Consider the following 18,992-nt stretch of genomic DNA (forward strand, 5'->3'; position numbering starts at 1 on the left):
TACTTCTTCAATTTAAGTGTAGAGTCTGGAACTGAGGCTATAAACCCTGCCACAGAGGTTCGGTCTCATCTCAGACGATGTAAATATTATGCGCAGGGTAAGACTTCCTCGAGTTGAGTTGAGGGGCTCTCAAGTCGCGGAGCGTAAACAACGAAGTGCCGGACAAGCAAGGGCTGAAATGAGGGATTTCCATTTCGACGTGGGGCCACGTCATATAGTTATTTACACCGCACTGCTATCTTTGCTAACCACGAAAACACAGTGAAGAGGTCCGGTATATACAGACGTTCACGACGGAGGTCGACTTCGGTCCTAGAATGACTTGGCGGGTATTGCGATTTCTGTCGCTTCTTTTGTGATGCTTCCTGTCCTTCGATCGTAGGCATACTTGTACTCGTTCTGCTCGTAACGTGTTTAGAAAGCAACCGGTTGACCCGTCTCGCTTAGCTTGAAATAATACTGACACGTATAATGAAAGTTGTAGTAACTCTAATAAGAGTTTCTCGCACGCCACAGGATGGCAGTTAGCGAGTGTGAAAGCGAGGAAACGCTTATCAGCTATCTTTAATCTAGGCTACGGAGATAGCCTCGAAGCGCCAGACACTGCGTCATCGACGTTATCGTGACGACATAGCGGAGATAAAATCGTGTTGACCTATAGCATAGCGACAGGGCTAGGTGTGATGACGTTGCTCGCAGTGGAAGAAACAAGAGTGCCCAGCGCGTTTGTTTTGACTGCGCTCACGTGTGGCAGGCGCAGCGATCGCTAGAACAGAGGGAACCAGCGTATTGTGACATCATAACGCACCCACCATCTGGATACTGTTACCGTAGCTCGCTCGTGCAAACCAGTAATATGGGAAATCATTTATGGCGCTGCGACACTTGCCAGTCTCTTATCCAGCGTCTACAAGGATTGGACCTTCGATTAGTGCAAAATAATTAGAAATCAGAGTTGTCATGTCGGTACGTGCTATGAGCTTATTGCTGTATCCACCGAGTCGCTTTAAAAAAAAGGAGGAAGGAAAACAAGTCTGATCTTGTGGATCTTTGGGCTCGCTGACGTCACAGCACGCTGAATAAAAGATGGTAATGTAATATACACTCTGGAATTCTAGATTTGTTTGGCATGGTCAAATTGTCAGGTGGCTGAGCCCGTAGAGAGCTTATTTGCATCCGCAGCTCGCTCCAGAAATGGGATGTGAAACTCCGAAGCTATCATCGTGAAACTGCTGAGTGCCAGCTTGCGCTGTAGTATTCCATGACGGCCTTTTGTTCCTCCTCCAGATATTACCTAAACATATTCAATGCAAATTCATCGGCCTCTGAAAACGTTTAGGAAAATACAACGCGCAAAGTTTGCTTTGAATTCGTATGATCTGGTCTGTGTGTGATGACTTCGAGCGTATATATATATATATATATATATATATATATATATATATATATATATATATATATATATATATATATATATATATATATTCTCACTTCGTCCTGGCTATCTGTCGGTAATGCTAAACAATTAGGATATTTCCCTACAATGAGCAGAACCCTTCATAAAGTACCACTGCAAAGTTGGGAGCTTCGTACGTGGGACTGCGCAGCACTTTACGCCTTAAGTGTGGCGCAAGCGCAATGCAGTATGCTTAATGTTGGTGTAACCATGACCCCTCCGCAATGTCTGTCTGTCTATCTGTTCTTTGTTTAAATTATGGTGTTTTACGCGCCAAAACCACTTTCTGATTATGAGGCACGCCGTAGTGGAGGACTCCGGAAATTTCGACCACCTGGGGTTCTCTAACGTGAACCTAAACCTAAGTACACGGGTGTTTTCGCATTTCGCCCCCATCGAAAAGCGGCCGCCATGGCCGGGATTCGATCCCGCGACCTCGTGCTCAGCAGCCTAACACCATAGCCACTGAGCAACCACGGCGGGTGTCTGTCTGTCTGTCTGTCTGTCTGTCTGTCTGTCTGTCTGTCTGTCTGTCTGTCTGTCTGTCTGTCCGTCCGTCCGTCCGTCCGTCCGTCCGTCTGTCTGTCTGTCTGTCTGTCTGTCTGTCTGTCTGTCTGTCTGTCTGTCTGTCTGTCTGTCTGTCTGTCCGTCCGTCCGTCCGTCCGTCCGTCCGTCCGTCCGTCTGTCTGTCTGTCTGTCTGTCTGTCTGTCTGTCTGTCTGTCTGTCTGTCTGTCTGTCTGTCTGTCTGTCTGTCTGTCTGTCTGTCTGTCTGTCTGTCTGTCTGTCTGTCTGTCTGTCTGTCTGTCTGTCTGTCTGTCTGTCTGTCTGTCCGTCCGTCCGTCTGTCTGTCTGTCTGTCTGTCTGTCTGTCTGGCAACTCTGTCTGTCTGTCTGTCTGTCTGTCTGTCTGTCTGTCTGTCTGTCTGTCTGTCTGTCTGTCTGTCTGTCTGTCTGTCTGTCTGTCTGTCCGTCCGTCCGTCCGTCCGTCCGTCCGTCTGTCTGTCTGTCTGTCTGTCTGTCTGTCTGTCTGTCTGTCTGTCTGTCTGTCTGTCTGTCTGTCTGTCTGTCTGTCTGTCTGTCTGTCTGTCTGTCTGTCTGTCCGTCCGTCCGTCCGTCCGTCCGTCCGTCTGTCTGTCTGTCTGTCTGTCTGTCTGTCTGTCTGTCTGTCTGTCTGTCTGTCTGTCTGTCTGTCTGTCTGTCCGTCCGTCCGTCCGTCCGTCCGTCCGTCCGTCCGTCTGTCTGTCTGTCTGTCTGTCTGTCTGTCTGTCTGTCTGTCTGTCTGTCTGTCTGTCTGTCTGTCTGTCTGTCTGTCTGTCTGTCTGTCTGTCTGTCTGTCTGTCTGTCTGTCTGTCTGTCTGTCTGTCTGTCTGTCCGTCCGTCCGTCCGTCCGTCCGTCCGTCTGTCTGTCTGTCTGTCTGTCTGTCTGTCTGTCTGTCTGTCTGTCTGTCTGTCTGTCTGTCTGTCTGTCTGTCTGTCTGTCTGTCTGTCTGTCTGTCTGTCTGTCTGTCCGTCCGTCCGTCCGTCTGTCTGTCTGTCTGTCTGTCTGTCTGTCTGTCTGTCTGTCTGTCTGTCTGTCTGTCTGTCTGTCTGTCTGTCTGTCCGTCCGTCCGTCCGTCCGTCCGTCCGTCCGTCCGTCCGTCCGTCCGTCTGTCTGTCTGTCTGTCTGTCTGTCTGTCTGTCTGTCTGTCTGTCTGTCTGTCTGTCTGTCTGTCTGTCTGTCTGTCTGTCTGTCTGTCTGTCTGTCTGTCTGTCTGTCTGTCTGTCTGTCTGTCTGTCTGTCTGTCTGTCTGTCTGTCTCTGTGTCTGTCTGTCTGTCTGTCTGTCTGTCTGTCTGTCTGTCTGTCTGTCTGTCTGTCTGTCTGTCTGTCTGTCTGTAGATATCTATAGATCAACGGGTCACACTCCACTGCGAACCTGAAGACAACACGAAAGCCTTGACTCGGTCGTGATTTCTGGCACGCGCATTGTGCACGTGACCTAACTGGAGCTCGCCGGGAGAGCGAGGCGTGGGCAGGTCCTGGCAGGTCGCCCGCTTCGAACCCCGCCACGTTGTTGTAGGCGGGTTGGCTACGTCCAGTAATGCTCGGCCGGTTTGGGGTCCGTTTGAAGTAACCGGCTGCACAGCTTCTGCGGTGTGAGGTGTTGCAAACAAGCAACCACGTGGTTTCTTTCTTCACCGAGAATTCCGTTCCGAAAGACAACACAGCTGAATGACAAGATTAATCTGTAATGAGCCGATGCACATACGTTTTACGTAAACCGCATCAAACTACCACGCCTAGGGTAGACTCGTGGATTATGATACTGGTAACAAAATGGTTCAGGACATTAGAGGCCGGACTAGGCAGACTGGCAAAGCGCACATTTTTATGAGGACACAATACTTGGTTGTCGCAGACCGGGGCAACATTTCCTAAGGCTGACTCTGTTAGCCGTCCCACTTTGCTGATGCCCCGACGAGCAACATGAAAAGAAGAGCATAATTTCCATGCAGGAGGCCGTAACAAATGAAACTCTAAGCCCGAACGCGTACTCTAGAACTGTCCGTTTTGAAATTTTCCCAGGCATTGACACTCGTGGCAGAAGTGCACACTCTGACGTAATACGAAAGCAGACGCCTCATTTGTCTTCACTTAATGATTCATGGAAACCTGTAACTTAGAGCGTCACTTGCTGTTACTTTCAACTTAGTTCTTAATAAATTTATGTGCATTAACTAGGAACATACACCTACTGTTTCATTTCATATTGGTGCACCGTATACTATTATCGTACTTACCATATACTTGACATAAAAATTGTAACAACGCAAACACATGCAACCACAAAGTACGAAGGACGAGACACAAGCGCTAGTTGTCGCAGCGATTGTGTCTTACCATTACCTTATACGCTTCCATGTTCCAGAAAATTATCAATATCAAACCCCTATTCCGAAATATAAAGTTTGTGAACAGGGATGAAGTACCTCAGACTGGCTGGCCAACGTTTCGATAGGAGGACCTATCTTTGACGAAGATAGGTCCTCCTATCGAAACGTTGGCCAGCCAGTCTGAGGTACTTCATCCCTGTTCACAAACTTTATATCACAGTGTGCCATCCCATCTGTCAGCCCCTTCCCTATTCCGAAAGTAATCCTTTGGCAGGGCCATAACGCCTCTTGTAAGCACAACCTGCAGCACAGTACACGCGTGCGTGCGTTTGTGTTTTTATTTTTTTGCGTGTGTTCCTGATTTGATGTCCGTGTTTTTGTGTGTGTGCATCTGTGTGTGTGTGTGTTCAGCAGCATATGAAATGCAAAATATTACGAAATATGTTCACATCCAGAGTTGCAGTTGCCGATAAGGAATTCCCAAATGTGCGCGTAAGTGCAGCGATATCGATGTAAAATCCGCACGCAGTGTTGGTACTACTATAGCCCCTTCAGGCGCCAATTAATTCAGCCCAATAAATATTTACTTTCCTCATAGTTCTTGCGTCTTTAGAATCATTAAGAGTGTACTGTAGCAGAATAAATTAGGAACTTCGATTTCTTCAGTGAGCCTTGTACTGTTTACAGAATGCAAACTCCATGCACGAGCTGTCTACAGGTACTTCATATATGGGAACGCAATTATTTCCCCGTCTCTCATACTTGAAAGGCACCCATCGACCCACTAGAAATGTAAGCCTGACGTACAACGGGGTCGAGAACAATCAAAGTGAAACAGATGTAGGACGACTTCTACTGACACCGAGTGCGAACACCCACATCTCTGTACCTTGCGAATCGTTTCGAGAACGCTTTGTACCTCTGACACATGGGCGAACTAGTTCTTCAACGTCAACTACTTTCTTTTACATTGAAGGAGCCATTGTTAGAAGGTGTTTCGCCGTTGGTGCACAGTGCAGCGCGGTCTCCTTGATATGTTTTCAAAAGGCAACCCAACGCAAGGAAGGACTCGGCGCTGCTCCTTGAAACTGTAACTGACGAAACGTAAAAAAAAGAAAACGAAATAAATTAGTCAAATGTGTTCAAGTCGGTCACCCCTAACTTTGAAATCGCTTTTGAAAACGCTAAAATTATTGATGAGCCACATTGCGTTTCCTTACGTTTTCTGTCATCGAAAGGCTGCGCAAGAGGCTGCGCGCCCTTTAGTCGCATAATGTTCGGACATCAGAGGGCCTTCACCAAAAAGTTCAGTGGCGATTTAGCGGTGACTGTCAGCATTACGGCGCACCACTTTGAGTTCCCGGTACCATGCTTCCTGGATGTGCATGATATGGCGCATTGTAATCAATGCATTTTCGGCAACTCGTCTACTTGTATCGTATAAGCCTGCTTAAATGTAAGCTCGATCATCCGAGCCGTGGCCGCGTGCGCAAGCACCCGCCACCTGCCCGTTGACTGTGCAGGTAGCGGGTGCTAAAGGAAGAATAGCATTCACTGCCGGTGGCATGTGAAGCCCGGGTTGGCCGAAGCAAAGGTCAGGGCTTGAGCTTCACACGAACACACACATACACACACACACACTTCCAAGCTCTCCCATTCCTTCGCCCGTGTACCTTTTTTGCACTTTGACACTCCTAAGGCTAACGCACCAACAAGCGGCACTCCTTTGTCGTGTGTCACCCAACGCCTTTCCCGTAGATATCCCTTAGTACAAATGCCTTTGGAATGGATATTACACGTCATTCCAATATACAGCGAAGGTGCCGTTAGAGGATGGCGATGGGGGCTTGCTGGTAGATCACCATGGAATGGCGTGTATTGTAGCGCCTGGTGTCATTGTTCCATTTTTTTTTGCTTGGGTTATTGTTTCTGTTTTTTTTTACTGCTCTTCCCTAGGCGCAAACCCATGGGTAAATCAGAGTTGTCTCAAGATGTATACGACGCGTTTTAAATATCACTTGTTTTGACGCTCCATCTTGCTCTATCATTGCGTCCACACTTGTGCACACAGTGTCTCAAGTAAGGGTCTCAGCGGGGCGAGAGAAGGCAATTTTGCGAGTAGGAGTGCCGGCCCTGTAACGCACGGGGAAATACAAGAAATGCAGTTCAAACAACGTTGATTTTCATGAAGCAGTGTTTACGCGCTCGTTGCGTTGATCCCTCGAATAAAAGCTGGCTGCAAGAGTACGCAAACTGCGGGTTCTTTTCTTTCTTTTTTTTTGCTTGCCGGGTTCCGCTATTCTGCGTTTTCTTTTGGCGTAGGAAACCAGCCGGCTGGCCCGAGTGCTAGCGTTTGCCTACTATACCGGGTGTTTCAGCGAACACTTTCAAACATTTTTGAAAAGTTTCCTGTGGCAGATAGCATAATTGTAGTCCGTGAGCTGGTCCACTCGAAGAGGTGGACGTTACTTGCACACAAATAAATTCAAATGCACAATCGATTACATAGCGGATATTCACTGATTAAGTTTCCAACTAATCGCCTTACGGCACATATTTCAACTTACAAATTCCAGCTAGGGAACTCGCAAGGCTGATCCACTTGGAACCGATTCTAAGCATGACACGAGTTTCGAGATATCGATTGCCGAACTTTGTGGAGAAATGCATTGGCGTTCCAGTTAGTTTTGTGCTTCAATGTATTAAACGACATTTTGGTAAGAAAGTACGCGGAACGATAGTGCACCATTACCGCAACTTTGACGGCAGATACCTCGTAAATTATGTCTTCCACACAGTTTTTTCATGTGGATATGCTTTGCAGTATCACACTCTAGAATGTGTGAATTGCGATATGTACCTCAAGTTATTTAGTTAAAAGAACTTATTGAGTAAGGCTTTGATAATTAGTCGATTATGCATTCCATTATTTTTTTGTGTGCAAGTAATGTCCGCCTCTTCGAGTAGACTAGCTCATGTACTAGAATTGTGCTACCTGCTACAGGCAATTAAAAAAAATTAGTTTGAAAGTGTTCGCTGAGACACCCTGTATTCTACTGGGTTTCCCCATTATTATTTAGTTTGCTTTCACTACTTCCGGGGAACCGAGGAAATCCGGGGCACAAGCCTACCCATCGGCAGTTCCGGAGCGCGGAGGAGGGCGGCGTGAACGAGGAGGAGAGACACTAGGAACCCTGCGAGACTTATTAAGAAATAGCCCACAGGCATCGCTTGAGGCGTCGTGTGATCCCACCACCGGCCAAGCAACTCGATAAAACGCAGGCGGTCGCGTTTACGCGACTCCAGACAAACACATACCCACACCCAAAGTACATTAACAAAATCACAGGGGGCAAGGAAAGCGACCAATGTAGGCTCTCTTCAGAAACAGGAACACTCACACACATAATGTGGGAATGCACCTCGCTCCCCTTAACTCATCCCCCCGTCAGCAGCGAAACTGACTGGGCAGCCTGGCTCAGGTCCGGGGACGTCGACCGACAGCTTGAACTGGTGGACTGGGCGGAAAAGGCTAAGCAGGCCCAGGACCTTACTTGAGCCCGATCCCTCAGCCACCTCCCCCTTTCCCCTTCCCCCTTTCAGTAAAGTTTAGTACCACCACCTGCTTTTCGCGCGCGGAAAGCCCTTGTGCGAGATAGATGCAAATATGTACTCGCGCAGCGTTTGCTATGCTTAGACCCTGTGTTTCGTTCGGTCAAACTGCGCATGCATTTGGACTGAAGATATTCGGTTGAAAAGTGGAGGGTTCAAGGTTTGCGGAGTTTTCAGAAGGATGGTGAATCCGACAAGCTGGCATACGCTCATGGATGAGACGGTGCCACCGAAGACATGAACTTAAATAGAGGCAAAATTGCCGCGCGATTGGCCGCTCGGGGCATTTTGCGTGTATTTGCGGGCTTCTTTCATGCTCGAAAAAAAAACACTGTTACGTAGCATTCCTTGAGCAACCGAAAACTGTATCGGAAGCTTCACGTGCCGCTCTACAATTTTCTCATAGATACTTTTCATATAATTGAAATATTTCAGAAGTTGAATAATTGATTAAGACTAATTATGTAATTAACCGGATTACAAAAATACTCTGAGTATCTCCAACGGCAAACAACATTACAATGGGTTTGGTGCAGCTATGCGACATTTGCATATTTTAAAATCTTGTTGCATGATAGTTGGGGCACCCTGTATAATTCCTACATAGGGCGAAACAAGTAGGCTATAGCAGTGACATCTTGACAGGCACCCACGCCTACATGCTTGAAAATGGGAGAGAGAAAGAAAACAAACCAAATATAAAGGAAAGGAAATGAAGAAAAGCCACAACGAAATAAAGAAAAGAATAAAAAGAAGACGAGCGCACCCCCTACATCGCACGCAAGAGTATGAGCACACTAGACGAGAGTCAGGCCACGTGGTTGGGGGTAATTAATAAATAGATTACCAAGTTTTACGTGCCAAAACCATGATAGGATTATGGAGCACGCCGTAGTGGGGGATTCTGGGTAATTTTGACCGCCTGGTGTTGCACCCAAAGCATGTTCACGCGTGTTTTTTTGTACATTTTTTTCCCTCATCGAAATTCGTCCGCCGCGGCTGGGATTAGATCCCACGCCATGACTGCGCTTCGCAATTTATTTTGCAGCCAAACGCACTCGGGTTCTCTGGAGATGTTCCGCGCGCAGCTGCCGCGCATGCGCATTCGATAGCGGGACAGCACGACAACGGCACCGATGGCTTGAATGCGCCTTGGGGGGTCGGTATATTTGCTGTCGCACCAATAATTGCGCTCATCCGCTATGGTGGAATTGTCGAGAGGCGGTCGGTTCTACGAAGAACGTAAAGAGTGGGCCACGATGGCCTGCTTTATTGAGAACGTCACCGACGTCTGGATGGAGCTACACGTAGGCACGCAGCTCTATTATGCAATTTTGAAAAGCCTCCGTGAGGGCCCTGGTTAGTCCGACGGTTTTCTCTGCATATCTAATCAGCATTACGGAAAACAAAAATACCCAGATAAAATATTTAAGACTCTTCGCGCTTCCTTCACATTCTTTAAGCCGTCGTCTCCCAACGCTAGGTAACTATGCGCCTGTAATGTTTGCCGCAGATGAAGAGCAAGTGAAAGGTTGCGTTTGGGACTCATTTTTTTGTTGAAAGGAGTGGAACGCAATAGCATTCAAGGGTACCTGACTACTACTACTCACGCTTCCATGCACTTGCGGATTATGTAACCGAAATGTTTACCGGGAAACGCTGACGGCGAACGCTAAGCACGAAGGCGAGGTTTCTGGTACAAACGCGGCCTTTGCGCGGGCCGATCCCGGAGGTATAAGTGCACAGCCGCAAAACAAAACAACAACAAAAAAAAACAGAAAAAGAAAAGGAACTCATTTTAAGGTTTCTGTTATTGTTTCGCACCTTTAGTATTTAAGTTTGAGCATATTTAACATAATAGAGATGCGTTGTCGGTGTTTCGTTTCATGATATGTGCTTGCGGGCTGTCATTATCGAAATTCTGAGGAATAACTTGGTCAAGAATGTAACGCAAGGTATGAGCAACTATTGTGATGGAATGGTGTGGCAATATAACCCGCACATACCTCATGTGACATATAGCAAGGCGTGGCATATACGTATACCTAAATATACACAAATATTTTCGCTCATGGACAACTCCACCGACACCGAATTTTCTGCGACGCAGGGCACTTCACACTCTCGCGTTAAAAGAACTTCGGTGTAAATAATTGCTGATTATTATCAAAGTTAGCGATAGGTTACCGGAGTTCCACTGTTACCGGAGTTCCACTGCATTACCAGCAGCGCCAGTTTCTTTTACAGCGAAGCTGTTAAGGTGGTGCAGGGTGGTGCACCAATCCACGGCTCAGTGATAGTTCCCACTGAGTAGCAGAAACAGTTCTCGATGGGTATACCTTTTGCAGGCTGAATGCACCGGAAGTGAATGCGAAACCGGAAAGACGTCACGCTTACCATATTTTAGGCACCGCCTATTACACAACTATAGACCACATGTTGAAACACGATTTTTCTTTTTTCACAGCGAAGCTGTTTATTGCTAAGCTTCCGTGCATTTTTCGTGTGCGGGTGTAAAAACCGTGGGCCGATCGCGTAGATAGTGCAGAAAGAGTCCAAGCGCGACGGTACATACTCCTGTGCATTTCGTCTGGTGGGCCCCGAGGCTTGTAACGCGTCCTTGAACTACCCTTGTCACACCTGGAACCCCAAGAGGTGTCCCAGGCAGAAGGGTATGAACAGATCAATATTTATTATGCTATTTACAAACACCATACTGACTGGGTTAGAATACCAAGGAGTGAGCAATATAAAAATGTATACAATAAAATCCAAACAGAATGTCTACAGGAATGTGTTAGTAGCGTTAGTAATTAAAAGCTTAAAACTATAAAGGTGGGCTACGATCCGATCTTAGGCCAAAAAGCCGACCCGCGTCGGCCATGTCTACGTTCGCACCGCCCTCTCTTTGTCGGCGTTCCAAGCGCTTGCGTGTCTGATTTCCTTTCCTTCCGCTCTCCCGTGGTGGCAGTCCCGCCGAAACGTCACACGTGTCTAGTTTCCTCCGACTCCTCGTTCTGGCGGTCCCGTGACAATAAATGTGTGCGCGTACCTTTCGTCACGATGACCACCGACGGAGACAATGAATGAGTTCGTACGTTTGTTCAAAGTTCCGTGTCACCTCCTTATCGCGTGCTACACCGCTTCGCTGGTCCTCCACCTTCACAGAGTGGAGCGGCTCATGAATTCTCTTTTCTGTCACTCGTCGTTGGTGAAACGCTCATTCACGTTCACAGGCCCCCCTCCCCCGAACGTCTTACAGGCACGCCATTTCGCCTGTTCACTTGGATTGGCGTTGCTTCAGCCAACACACGCCAACATATGTGCTCCCCTCTCTCGTGCCTCAACGCACAGGCGCGTTGAATCAAATTTCATAGCCCTCGTTAAAGCGCCCTACACGGTGCTTGTCTTTCGCTCGTCCCGATACCATTCCCGCGGTCGGCGCACGAAACGCTGGCGTCTCTGGTTCGAGCACTGGCTGGCGGGACCCGTGCGCGTTTATACATGTGCGCTGCAAGTGGGCCACGTTTATAAACGCGCGCTACACGTCAGGCTGCCTCAGCGCGACTTGAAGTGGTCAGCCCGACCAGGTAGAGTTTGCATGAACTCAGCAGGCCGATTCCGGTCCGACAAGGCCGCTTGACGCACTTCCTTTCAGGATCATGCAAACATTTGTGAAGTCCGAGGCAAGTCTGCATGGAAGCACTGTTAGCAGGTATTCAATAGCTACATCTCTTTATCTTCTTCTCCATGCTGTGTAACAAGTGGCGTCGAAATTTACCGGCCAGCTACCGCTTCTTTGGAGTAGCAGACACAAATCTTCAAAGCGTTGCGTCTGCGTATTTGACGCGCCGGAAGAAATTACAGAGCCGAAAGCACGTTTCGTGGCCGCCATGTTTTGGACATCTATTGCTTCCTTGAGCCTCTTTAACCTAAGAGCTCATTACCGTGAGCTTTCCGTCATCTTGCCTTCTGGTATACGTGCTCTCTAAATTTACTCTGTTTCCATGGGTAAGACACAATTGAATGATATACTATAGTAAACCTATTTGTGACCACATTCACTATTCCTATGGCTGCAGCGCTCCGCGGTAACCTAGTTCGGTTCACAAACCAAATGTAGTCCGATTGTTTATTGCGGTAGCAGTTACACTGTATGTGGACACTCCAGGGACATTTCTGCCATCATCGTCGGCGTTGCCACGATGTTCCATTTTAAGTCCAAGGAGAATAACGTCATCGCCGCGCACCGTATGCTGTATATGCGAGTGAAAGCGTCCAAGGGTGAGGCGACGATGGCTGCTCAATATCCAGCGGGCAAGGGAGGTAAGCGGGGAGGAAGCGCCCCTTCTTCTGTCGCGCGGAAGGCACCGGAAGGAGGAGAGGGAGGAGGGGGGGGGGGCGTTCTACTTGGGCGGCTGCTGCGTATGGCGTGACCGCGCGGGCTTTATCTTGAAAGCGATCTGCAGGGAGTAAAGAGTCTAGGTTCGTCGCGGGCTCAAAGCTTCGTGTGCGCTGCGTTTTCGCCGCTTAGTTCGCGTTGAAGCGAGAGGCAGCACGAAGGCCGATTCGCTCGCTGCTGCTGCCGCTCTTCCTCACTCCAGCGTTTTGACGCCCAGCTTCCGCGGTCGTCGAGTGAGATGTGTTCCGGTTTGCTAGTGCTCGCGTGACACCATGCTCGTTAATTTAATTAGTAAGCGAACTTTTACAAGTTCGTACGGACTATAGACCTACTATCGATCCTTACTTTGTATAGCTGTCTACCAATTTGCTGTCGCAATCGATGCTTCGTCTTTCGGGCTAAACTGCGACTTTTTGTTTTGTTTCTCGCTGTCGCAGGACCGTCGTGTGTTTCGGTGTCCGCCATGCGGGGTGGGGAGGGAGGCTGCGGTTCTCCGGACGGATCGGCCTCGCGCCGGCTGTCCCGATGGACGCTGCTGCTGCGCCAGCGGTCGTCGCAGTCCGGTAGCTTCGAGTCTGAGACGCCGCCCCGTCGCTGCTCCATAGTGTCCGGCGTCAGCGGACAAACATCGGGTGAGTGCTGAACGTGTGTTTCTTTCTTTTCCCCGCAGTCACAGCAAAGTATCGGAGAAAGGCAGAGAGCTTACACTCTCGTGATTGCCTGTCGTTGGGGCAGTGCCTTTTCTCAAGCATTATGATCCAAGTCGCCCGACACCAACTTTCATTAAACGGTTCCTCACCAGGCCACATAGCACATTCTGGGCATACACTGGAAGTTGTTACGTGATCTCTAGGGATCGTTCTACCGCAAGAATTTTTTCAAATTGGTTTAGTAACAGCCGAAATAGAAATATTGCGGTGCGGCGAACCTATGATTTCAGGAGGCGAGCGCGACCGCCGACATAACGCTCTTTCCACTTGCCGCCGTCTGCAATATTCTAGCCTCCGATATTGCTAGGCAATATTGCTATATTGCTTATTCTATTATTATTCTATTGCTATATTCCAATATTGCTAGCCTCCGCGAATGCACACAAAGTGCCTCGAGCGGGCAGTCGCGCGCCAATTTTGCGTGCGTTCGCGGGCTCCTTTCACGCTCGGAAAAACACTATTAGGTTGCACCTATTCAGCAACAGAAAGGTGTATTGGGAGTTTTTCATGTTGCTCTACAATTTTCTCATTGACACTTTTCATCTGATTTTAATATTTGAGAAGTTGAACAATTAAGATTAGTTATCAAATTACACGTAATTAAAAGTATACTGAGTATCTCCAAGCGACGGCAAACGACATTACTTGTGTTCTGTCCAGCTATGTGGCATTTGCAAATTGTTAAACTCTGGCTAAAGTTAGCAGCGACATCCTGTATATAGAGAAAGGAAAGAAAGCCATAGTCAGATGTAAGATTGCGGTTTGCCGCTCTACGTCATACCTATATATATATATATATATATATGACGAAGAGGATTGCGAAGAAGCTGCCTCTCCTGGCTTTACATTTTGTTCCTCCTACCTCGTTTGTCATTAAAACATCGCTGTTTGTTACAGTCGCATGAAGTGACGACATTACGTAAGAAAAACAAATCATTAAAACGGCTTGGAGACGTAAATGACTGTTTAGATGTTATTTCAGGCCTTTTCCGCCGAAAAAAAAAAGAGATTGCCTAATACCAAAGAAAATCAGTCAAGTATTTCTTTCTGAATCTTTCTGTCCAGAAAGCGGCACCGCCGATGTAAACGCGATGCGACGTAACTGATTTCCACACATTTTCGCGCATTCTGGTTATTGTTTGTGACGAAAAAGATCACAGAAGTGGAGGGGTAGCGTTCTCGTTCATCTTCTAAGGCAATTTATTAGTTTACCCTTAATAAGCCGTAACGTGCAATCACTACCAAATTACGCCACAATCTATCACGGAGAACTTTTGCGGAAGATTCAAACGCTAGAATTCTTGCGCGTTGGGCTGGTTGTTAGCGCGTAATTAATGTGGAGAGAGAGAGGAACACAGAGGGGCTAGCCAGCGTATAGACCGGCTGGCTACCCTGTGCCCGGTAAGGGAATGAAGTGAATTCGACTAATTTTTTTTGTGAAAATGAAGCGCTAAAGCAACATGTCGCAGCAGAAAAGACACGGAGACACAAGCGCTTTCGTCTCCGTTTCTTTAAAGCTGCGTCCCGTGTTTTAGCGCTGCATGTTGCACGGATTCAAGGAGCCGTCGAGACGGGCGTTCCATGTTTTGCGTGCTTTCTTGTTTCCGGCATATCGAGGCGCTGTGCCTGCGGCAACGCTGATATTTATCTTTAGTGTGCGTATGTATATGCTCTAACAGTTCCTTATATCACCAGCAGCAATTATCTTATCAAAACGTGAATTACTAATCATTTCCCTCTCACTTCAGGCGTCTGCGGGAGCGAGGCCGTCCAGCTGGTGGCGTACACGAGGAGAAGCAGCCTGGTCTTGCTGTCCGCCATGGCGGACGGTGCCGGCGTTCAGGTGGGATGCCGTGTCCACGCGCTTACAACCCGCGTGCGATATGCGTGGCAAGTGATAACGCTGAAGAGCTCGCCTCGTCTTGTTCGCGCTGTTCCCATTATGAATGTATACCAACTCGTCCAACTTATCACTTTATATGAAGAGTTAGTTAGGTTTGAGGAAAAGGAGGGTCAGCTAGAAAACTGTAAACACGCAACTTAAAGGTAGGCGGGGCTATTTGCCTGAAATAACGGCAGTACCTGTGCGAGGTCCGGACGTTTCGGACACTTTTCGTCAGGACTAAACTTAGTATTCTATTCCCTACAGCTAGAATAGAACTGGCAGAACTTTCGAAGTTAATCAACAAGCGTAAGACAGCTGACATCAGGAAGAATAATATGGATAGAATTGAACATGCTCTCAGGAACGGAGGAAGCCTAAAAACAGTGAAGAAGAAACTAGGAATTGGCAAGAATCAGATGTATGCGTTAAGAGACAAAGCCGGCAATATCATTACTAATATGGATGAGATAGTTCAAGTGGCTGAGGAGTTCTATAGAGATTTATACAGTACCAGTGGCACCCACGACGATAATGGAAGAGAAAATAGTCTAGAGTAATTCGAAATCCCAAAGGTAACGCCGGAAGAAGTAAAGAAAGCCTTAGGAGATATGCAAAGGGGGAAGGCAGCTGGGGAAGATCAGGTAACAGCAGATTTGTTGAAGGATGGTGGGCAGATTGTTCTAGAGAAACTGGCCACCCTGTATACGCAATGCCTCATGACCTCGAGCGTACCGGAATCTTGGAAGAATGCTAACATAATCCTAATCCATTAGAAAGGGGACGCCAAAGACTTGAAAAATTATAGACCGATCAGCTTACTGTCCGTTGCCTACAAACTATTTACTAAGGTAATCGCAAATAGAATCAGGAACACCTTAGACTTCTGTCAACCAAAGGACCAGGCAGGATTCCGTAAAGGCTACTCAACAATAGATCATATTCACACTATCAATCAGGTGATAGAGAAATGTGCGGAATATAACCAACCCTTATATATAGCTTTCATTGATTACGAGAAAGCGTTTGATTCTGTCGAAACCTCAGCAGTCATGGAGGCATTACGGAATCAGGGTGTAGACGAGCCGTATATAAAAATACTGAAAGATATCTATAGCGACTCCACAGCCACCGTAGTCCTCCATAAAGAAAGCAACAAAATCCCAATAAAGAAAGGCGTCAGACAGGGAGATACGATCTCTCCAATGCTATTCACAGCCTGTTTACAGGGGGTATTCAGATACCTGGATTGGGAAGAATTGGGGGTAAAAGGTAATGGAGAATACCTTAGTAACTTGCGATTCGCTGATGATATTGCCTTGCTTAGTAACTCAGGGGACCAATTGGAATGCATGCTCACTGACCTGGAGAGGCAAAGCAGAAGAGTGGGTTTAAAAATTAATCTGCAGAAAACTAAAGTAATGTTTAACAGTCTCGGAAGAGAACAGCACTTTACAATAGGCAGCGAGACACTGGAAGTAGTAAGGGAATACATCTACTTAGGGCAGATAGTGACGGCAGATCCGGATCACGAGACAGAAATAATCAGAAGAATAAGAATGGGCTGGGGTGCATTTGGCAGGCATTCTCAGATCATGAACAGCAGGTTGCCATTATCCCTAAGGAGGAAAGTGTATAATAGCTGCGTCTTACCAGTACTCACCTACGGGGCAGAAACCTGGAGGCTTACGAAAAGGGTTCTACTCAAATTGAGGACGACGCAACGAGCTATGGAAAGAAGAATGATAGGTGCAACGTTAAGGGATAAGAAAAGAGCAGATTGGGTGAGGGAACAAACGCGAGTTAATGACATCTTAGTTGAAATCAAGAAAAAGAAATGGGCATGGGCAGGGCATGTAATGAGGAGGGAGGATAACCGATGGTCATTAAGGGTTACGCACTGGATCCCAAGGGAAGGGAAGCGTAGCAGGGGGCGGCAGAAAGTTAGGTGGGCGGATGAGATTAAGAAGTTTGCAGGGACGGCATGGCCACAATTAGTACATGACCGGGGTTGTTGGAGAAGTATGGGAGAGGCCTTTGCCCTGCAGTGGGCGTAACCAGGCTGATGATGATGATGATGAAACTTAGTATTAATTGGAGTAAAATTTACGCGAGCGATCTCCACTTATCGGTATGGGAGCCAGACGTCGTGTTGAAAACGTGCAAAGACATTGCTTTCTGCTTAAATTCAGTACCTATTGTCCCTACAAATTTTTTGCTAAAATAGATGCTACACCTAACCTAACCTGGCTAAATGTTACGAAAACTTTCGAGCTCGCACAGTTTTTATGATTACTTGAGGTAAATACCGGTGGTTGTCTTACAGTTGCGAAGGTTTGCTTTTTTATGCATATTGCCCTGTTGGGAGGTTATCTTGAAACTATAGGAGAATTGAACTCTTATTACTGAAATGAAAGTAAAAGGAACGGTTAGTCACCTTGCAATCGCTGCTGCAACTTCTTTAAGCAGAGCAGCAGTAAAAAAGAAACAGTAATATAAGGAGCAAGGGCTCAAGTGCAGAAAATAACTCGGGAGGTAAGCTCAGAAGCCTAAACGAGGTCTCGATACATAGTCGGAGATAAACAGGCGTGTATAGACGTAACAATCGCCCACCAGTGCTTAAACGACACGTATCTGACAGAAAACGTACATTTGTGCTCTGTTGTGGCACGACGCTTCTAATGTGGGTAACAGAAGCTACGACACGCCGAAACATTGAATTCGAAACTATGCGCCCAGGCTTCGCGGGAGTTCTGCATCTTCTCAGATCCGGTGTCAGATAAAAGTTTTGTTGAATGAATGAACGAACGAATGACTAACGACATCAGTATGAGGCAAGCCGTAGTGGTGGACTCCGTGTTCGTTTTGCCCACTTCGGGTCCTTTTAACGTGTACCTAAATATAACTACACGAGCGTTTTCCTTTTCTTTGCATTTCACCATCATCGAAATGCCGCCGCGTGACCGCGATCGAACCCGCTACCTCGAGCTCTGCAGTGCGACGCCATAGCCACAAAACTACCGCGTTGAGCGTGAACCTTTGTTGCCGACTGTACATGTCGAAGGCGAGAAAAAAGAAACGGAAATTATCTCGAATGATCACTTTCGTGAAAACACACGATCACTTTCGTGAGATATCGCGCGATTTGACACTCGACAGCGCTCCTTTCACAGTGCCAAGCATGCATTAACACTGTGCGAGGATTGTTGTCGGCCACATACACTCCGAGAAATTCGGTGTCGATTCGCGCGGAATCTCGCGAAAGTGATCGCTCGAGAATAGCGCCCCACACATCTGCTGTACACGGAGCCCCCAAAGAGCTGAAGAGTCATAATATACGACGTTGTGATGTGGCCAAGCTCTTAGGGTGTCACGTTTGCCAATGTCCAGGCTGCAAATAGTTACGGCATCCTATAGCACCAACTGCGAGACAGACACAAACAAAATACAATCAAAGGCGAGTGCTTGTGCTATCGCGTCACTGCACAAAAAAGAAACAAAAAGAAACCAAAAGGAGAAAAGAATAACAGTACGCGGAAAGTCCGTGCGTGCCCAAGAGCGGCATTCATAAAATCCAAAACGGGAGTGTGCAGGGTTGTGGACGATTCTCAATTACAATTATTATTATTATTATTATTATTATTATTATTATGATTGTACATTGTCAAAAATGCGCCCATGTACAGAGAGGGAAATAAAGGAGGAAGCAGGCTGGCAACTGCCACTGAGAGCACCATACGCCAGCCTACACACACTGCAAACTGTGAGCTTTCTACCACACACACACACACACAGACACACACACACACACACACACACACACACACACACACACACACACACACACACACACACACACACACACACACACACACACGCGCGCACACACACACACACACACACACACACACACACACGAAAGGAAAAACGCTCAAGGTCAAGCACTAAGTTTACTATAGTCAGGATGCAAGACCTACCAGCCCTACAGCCAGTCCTGAACGGAAGCGGCAAAGTGCCCCGTCTCTTTCATCGTGTTCTTCCCTTTTCGATGATGTCCA

At 47.4% G+C, this 18,992-nt stretch overlaps 2 protein-coding genes across 2 annotated transcripts in view; one reads left to right on the top strand and one right to left on the bottom strand.

The window, feature by feature from the left end:
• Window positions 1-18,992, bottom strand: part of LOC139061151 (tyrosine aminotransferase-like) — a 77,627-nt gene extending 58,635 nt beyond the window's left edge. The window contains exon 1 of the mRNA XM_070540776.1: window positions 18,912-18,992. The gene's annotated coding sequence lies outside the window, so the exon portion shown is untranslated. The remainder of the gene's footprint in view (window positions 1-18,911) is intronic.
• Window positions 1-18,992, top strand: part of LOC139061150 (FYVE, RhoGEF and PH domain-containing protein 2-like) — a 102,666-nt gene that overhangs the window by 38,322 nt on the left and 45,352 nt on the right. Inside the window, exons 2-3 of the mRNA XM_070540772.1 lie at window positions 12,780-12,974; window positions 14,801-14,895. Of these exons, the coding sequence (XP_070396873.1) occupies window positions 12,806-12,974; window positions 14,801-14,895 (264 nt within the window). The 5' untranslated portion in view covers window positions 12,780-12,805. The remainder of the gene's footprint in view (window positions 1-12,779; window positions 12,975-14,800; window positions 14,896-18,992) is intronic.

The sequence above is a fragment of the Dermacentor albipictus genome, chromosome 6 (assembly GCF_038994185.2).
Source record: "Dermacentor albipictus isolate Rhodes 1998 colony chromosome 6, USDA_Dalb.pri_finalv2, whole genome shotgun sequence".
In the NCBI taxonomy this organism is placed as follows: domain Eukaryota; kingdom Metazoa; phylum Arthropoda; class Arachnida; order Ixodida; family Ixodidae; genus Dermacentor; species Dermacentor albipictus.